The sequence below is a fragment of the Sebastes fasciatus genome, chromosome 3 (genome assembly GCF_043250625.1).
Source record: "Sebastes fasciatus isolate fSebFas1 chromosome 3, fSebFas1.pri, whole genome shotgun sequence".
Lineage (NCBI taxonomy): Eukaryota > Metazoa > Chordata > Actinopteri > Perciformes > Sebastidae > Sebastes > Sebastes fasciatus.
Genome location: NC_133797.1, coordinates 17,682,147 through 17,688,146, shown reverse-complemented (window position 1 = coordinate 17,688,146; position 6,000 = coordinate 17,682,147). Strand labels below are relative to the sequence as shown.

At 40.3% G+C, this 6,000-nt stretch overlaps 1 protein-coding gene across 5 annotated transcripts in view; it reads right to left on the bottom strand.

Annotated features, from left to right (window-relative positions):
• Positions 1-595: 595 nt before the first annotated feature.
• The window catches only part of sh3gl2a (SH3 domain containing GRB2 like 2a, endophilin A1), a 60,618-nt gene continuing 55,213 nt past the window's right edge, over positions 596-6,000 (bottom strand). For 2 of the 5 annotated variants that reach the window (XM_074629347.1, XM_074629349.1), the window contains exon 9: positions 596-3,222. In XM_074629347.1, coding sequence (XP_074485448.1) covers positions 3,026-3,222 — 197 coding nt within the window. In that variant the 3' untranslated portion in view covers positions 596-3,025. Of the gene's footprint in view, positions 3,223-4,661; positions 4,688-4,847; positions 4,889-5,353; positions 5,366-5,535; positions 5,551-6,000 lie in introns of those variants that run through there. The other 3 variants (XM_074629352.1, XM_074629351.1, XM_074629350.1) reach the window with 3 other exon arrangements.

Below are 6,000 nucleotides of genomic sequence, written 5' to 3'. Positions count from 1 at the left end.
ATTTATTATTGGAAATCAATTAACAACACAAAACAATGACAAATATTATCCAGAAACCCTCACAGGTACTGCATTTAGCATAAAACAATATGCTCTAATCATAACATGGTGATTTGAAGCCCAACAGGCAACAACAGCTGTCAGTGTGTCAGTGTGCTGACTTGACTATGACTTGCCCCAAACTGCATGTGATTATCATAAAGTGGGCATGTCTGTAAAGGGGAGACTCGTGGGTACCCATAGAACCCATTTACATTCTCACATCTTGAGGTCAGAAGTTAAGGGACCTCTTTGAAAATGGTTTGGAGCGTTATTTTGCCTCCTTCGCAGTGCCAGTATCTTCACTCCCGCTTTCAAACTAAGCCCGCTACAACCTAAAAATCACACGTTGCGTTAATGCATAATGCAGAAATTAGTGCCGTTAAAACAAATTTGCGTTAACACATTATTATCGTGTTAACTTTGACAGCCCTAGTTTAAATTATTTTGTAAAAAGTCGTATTTGTCATAACAACTTTCTGCCTGAGACATATTGTTCAGCTTGAGCTAAAATCCAGAGGTGTGTGCATCTATGAAAAGAAAGTCGTCGGAGCAATAACCATTTCTTTGTATTTATTTGAATAAATTACACTGACTTATCACATTTTCTTTACATCAAGCATACAGTCTTAGAATCCAGTGCAAGAATCAAATGAAACAAAAACAGAAAACAAACAAACAAAAACAAAAACAGTCCAAAGACAATCATGTGCAGCACAGAGAATCCCTCCTTTCACATTGCTTTTGGATAATATACCGTATATATACATCTATACTGTATGTGTATACTTTTGTCACAGTTACAAAAATAAGATACGTTACTGTAGATGCGCGACTATACACACAAGGTGAAAACAAAACACAGAAAAGCTGTACAGTCCTCATTGAGGGCAAAGATACACACGATTGTTAAAAAAAAAGTGAGAAAAGAGAAGAAGAAGAAGAAGAAGAAGAAGAAGGAATTGTTTCGCCTTTAAAAAATACATGACCTTCAAACTGTATCGTCATTCTTCCCCAGCCAACAAAGCATACCGTCTGTTATTGTGCTTCCCTTTAAAAAAACAACACTTAATATGAGTATCAGCTGTTTTGCATTATTTATTGTAATTCTACTGAATATAATGAATTGGTCCTTTGAGTAAAGAGACATCCGTGTTTGTTTTAATGTGGAACACTGTCAGAGACAGTATATCTTAAATACCTCAGCGTCAGAGGTCCTCCGCAACCCCGTCCCTGTGCATAACACGTTCTGTATGCAAACCCACACCCCGGCCCCGAAGTACACGCACAACATTACTACAAAATGGGTGAAAATATAGCGTTAACTGCCGCACAGATTATTTTGCAGAGGGGTTTATACATCTTTGAAATCGCAGAGGGTAAAACCCCGGGTGTGCACGACAGCACGTAACTGCTCAGCTGACTAAAACATGTACTGTAATAACTGAGTCTGGTTTTGATTTCTAGAAATATTAGTACATACGTTAAAGAAATACTGCATACAACCATATAGCTGGTGAGAGAAAACTAAACAATAATTATAATCTTGCATTTTTTCTGAGGTCTAACATGACATGAAAAGGGTAAACCAGCGACTTTTAGTCCAAATTGTGTTGGAGAAAAGTGTTTTTTCTTTTTTTTTAGTGTAAGTTGCATCATTCCAATGAATAAAACATTTTCACCAAGACAAAAATAAATTATTTTATCATTCCGTTCAGCCATTAGTGCACTCCTGGCTATGTCTAGTTTTGTCTTAATCAATGGCTTATAGACAGCTAAACTACAGAATACTAATCGGACTAGTAGGGATGCAGCAGAAAAGAGCTACACCTTCAGCTGCCCCAATGAGCAGCTTTGAGTCCTATAAGTTATTATATCACAATACATCAACCATTTTTCACACAAGCTGCTGATAAAATACACTTCGGAGGATTGAAACTTATGCACCATGGTTTTTCTTACATTACTTCAAACAGTTTAAACTTCACAACTTGTGTTTTTCGCAAATCATGTCATCACTCCACTAATCACTGGCTCAGATAGGTAATGTCACATACTTAAGAATACAGTTTCACCCCTCCTGATGAAAATACCAAAGAACTAGAGATTGCAAAAAGCTTCATCCTGCTGCGTCGAACAGATTCACTGACACCGAGCTGTCTGGAAATCCTGAAGCTAAAATTGGAGTTGACTCTGGTTTTTGCAGGTAACTTTGGTATCTAAATCACTTATGATCAATCACATGCACATGTTGAGATGTGAAAAATAAAAATACGATGGGTAATCTTGTTTTTTCGTTATCAACTAGATGAATCTAGTCTACAACTTTTGTAAAACTCTGAATAGTTAAAAAGGTGAGGACATCCTTTGGATGCCGAGAGACGACTACAATTAAAAAAGAGGAATATTCAAAACGAAACAAAATCAGCTCAACATATTTTTTTCATAAGATAAAACGTTAAACACTTGAAACCATGCTTGACCTAGAGTCTCTAACAAACATGAAGCACGTGGACTGATTTTTTTTTTCCTAGCATGTGAGAGAAAAGTTTATATCTACTGTAGAGGTTTCCACAAAGTACAGTGAATGAGAGAAAAGTGTGATTTTGCAAAGCTGCTCTGATAAACTCACGGAAATTATGACGGACTGACAGCCAACTCAAACCGAGACAAAAGCTGGGACAGTAATGGATAAAATGACTGTGGAAGCCTGAAGGTACCTCCTGGGATAAGGGGGGCAAGCAACGACATTAACGCTGATTTTTCCTCATTTAAAGTTTTTATGCCCAATACTTGCTTTAATTCGTCGTCAATCTTTGTTCGTTATTGTGTTGTTGCTGTTTTGACTCCTTTAAAGCGGAGTGCGGGTGGTTGGTAGGAATGTTAAGGAAAAGGTTACCGGGAATACTGACGGAGGGGGGGAAGGGGACTGGAGGCCAGGATCTGTTTCGCCACCGTTGCAGACTCAGCTGGTAGTGGTGACGTCCTAGTGGGGCAGCGGCACCAGGATATCCACATAGTTGATGGGGAAGAAACCAGAGTTGCCGTGCAGCATCCCCTCGTACCAGTTGTCATCGATCTTATTGGTCAGGGTGATGATATCGCCTTCCTTGAAGCCTAGCTCACCTTCGTTCTCGGGGTCAAAATCGTACAGTGCACGACAGCAGGGCTGGTCCAAGGGGGCTGGAAAAAAAAGAGTTGGATAGATAAGAGCAGAAAGAAAAGGAAGAGTTAGATCAGAGGCTGGAGATAAGACGCTGCATATAGATTAGAGACATAATGATTGCTTGTGAAAGGCTCACCTGGAGACCTGGCTGAAAGAGGGAAAGCGAAGAGGAAGATGCAGAGAGGAGGAGACAAAGCAAAAGAGAGACACAAAACATGACCATCAGTGACCGTAAAATAACCCGATAATGAGACATACAGTGTTTAAAGGAATAGTTCTACATTTTGAGAAATATGCCTTTTGGGCAGGCAGGTACATAAGAGGATTGATACAACTCTCATATCTGTCTGTTAAGGCCCTGACACACCAAGTCGACGGTCGGCAATAGGCCAGTTTTGGGCCGTCAGAGCGTCTGTCGTCCTAGTTTTTGCAGTGTGTCCCACACCGTTGTTTCTAGTCTGCCCTTGTTGGAGGTTTTTCGGCCAATTCAGCATGTTGAATCGGCGGCGGCGGTGCTTGTCGGTGAGAGAAATCAGTCTGATTGGCTGTTCAGCTCAAGCGAATCGGTGCACGAGAAGAGAAACTGAACTGAGCGCCGCAAACGCCGCTTTGTTTCATGTATATATCATAACAACGGCTTGTATATGTCCTCGGTCTTCCGGTTTCCCCTTTTTGAATGACAATTACGGACTACTGCCACCTGCTGGTATAGAGAGTTATTTCCTCTCACGCAGACGCATCGACGTACGTGGTAGTTGTCTGTCAGCTGTAGTCTTGGCGGTGTGTTTGAGTGCAACTTTTTGGCAAAGACAAAGGCGGCGCGAGGTGACTGAACGGTCGGCCGTCGTAGCTGCTATTTCTTTGATGTCGGGTTGTGTCTGGGCCTTTCAGGCAGCTTTACAACCAGCTAGCTTATCTTAGCAAGACTGGAAACAGGAAACATGTCTCATACACTGTGTGGGAGACACAGGGAAACTGCTCTGTGTGGAGCTCTTTAACGGAGGTGGGACGGTTAACCAGACGTACATTTGCCAAACAAACCAGTTAATCTTCATCCTTGAAGTGCTAACAAAATGTTGGCTAATACTGCATAATTAATTTACCTGTATCTTGATAAATGAAACCCATAAAGTTAGCCTTTGTGTCTCACTGTATATATACTACATTTCATATTTTAAATCTTATTCACTGTGCAGTGTTTTGCAGTTGTGCAGTTGCCCGGCAACAGGAAGTTATGGATCCATGCCAAGAAATAGTGCGGCACATAACCCTCCATAAATGTAATGAATTGGTGAACTTTAGGTGCTTTGTTACGCTTAGACGGAGCCAAGCTAGCTGTTTCCCCCGGTTTCCAGTCTTTATGCAAATCTAACTTGCTCCAGCTTCATATTTAACATCCAGACATAAAACTTGTATCAATCTTCTTATCGAACGCAGAGTGAATCGGCTAATAGGTGCATGTCCTAAAATGTCAAACTATTCCTTTAACGATAAAAGAAAGACAAAATAGGGACAAAAGAGAAACCAGGGGTTAGACAAAAGCAGCAGACGAGCTGCACTGCGAACAAAAGTGCAGACAAAATACACTTCCACAGAAGTCCATTTAAAGAAGGATTAAAAATGAGAGTGATAGAGAGATTTTGTATCTCTTCCAAAGTCACCCTTGCTCACCTGGAGATCTCGCTGCAAAGGGGACAGGAGAAAACAAGGGGTGAAAAAAAGAGCAGAAGCGTTTAAGTTGAAGAGCATTTTCTAGATGGATAAATGATGAGCTGATGGGTAAGAGGCGGAGCAATGGAAAGGTCAATTAACGAAACAAGAGGAAACACATAGTTGCAGAATGAATTGAAAGAGAGGCAGACTGACAAAGAAACGGGAGGATAAGACGGATCAGAAGATTGACAAGAGAACAAAACAGAAACAGCAAATGCTCGTCCGCTGTCGAGCTTTTCATTGTGACTGTAGGTCGGGAATTCTTTGTACAGTGAGCGGACGGCACTTGTTTTTCTGCTGTTAATTTGTATCGTTGAGTGCAACGATTTTCTTATAACAAAGAGATAAACAGAAAGAGAGATGGACAAAAAAAAAAAGACAAAGTAACGGAAGAGATATTGTTGTATCTCTCCGGGGATTTCACGTTTGTCTCACCTGGAGACCTTGCTGCAAAGAGGGAAGAGGAAAGAACACGAGGGGGAGGCGGGGAAAGACAGCAGTAGAGGTACAGTAGTTGTGAGTTTCAAGGGTAAATGAACGGATGTTGTTGAAGAAAAACACTGGTGAGCACAAAGACGGAGAGAAATGTATTGACAGATAAGTTTGACCTGGCTCACCTGGAGACCTCGCCCCTGGAATAAACAAAAATCATAAAGGGGAAAGAGAAGAGCGCAGAGTTTTTATTAATATTAGTATTAATCACTTCTGGATTGATGGTTATTCTGTTCAGTAAGGTAATAACGGAAATGTTGGGAACTGAAAGAGCTGGGAAAAGAAAGATAAAATTAGCAAACACCGTAAATTCTCAAATATCTGCCTTTTTATTTAATGAATGAAAGCACTGCTTTTGATTTACAAGATTTTCAGTAGCTTGATATTAAGAAATTTAAGTCAAATTGACCTAAATGAATTGGTGGAAGTTGAGTAGGTTGTACTGAGTGAATATGCTGTGTATGTGTAGATAACTCTAACTTTAACCTGCAGTGCATTACAATACATCTACTGCATTGTTTTGCGTTGCTTTTTTCTCACCCAACAGCATCAGTTTGGGCTTTTATTTGAGAATTTATAGTACAAATTAA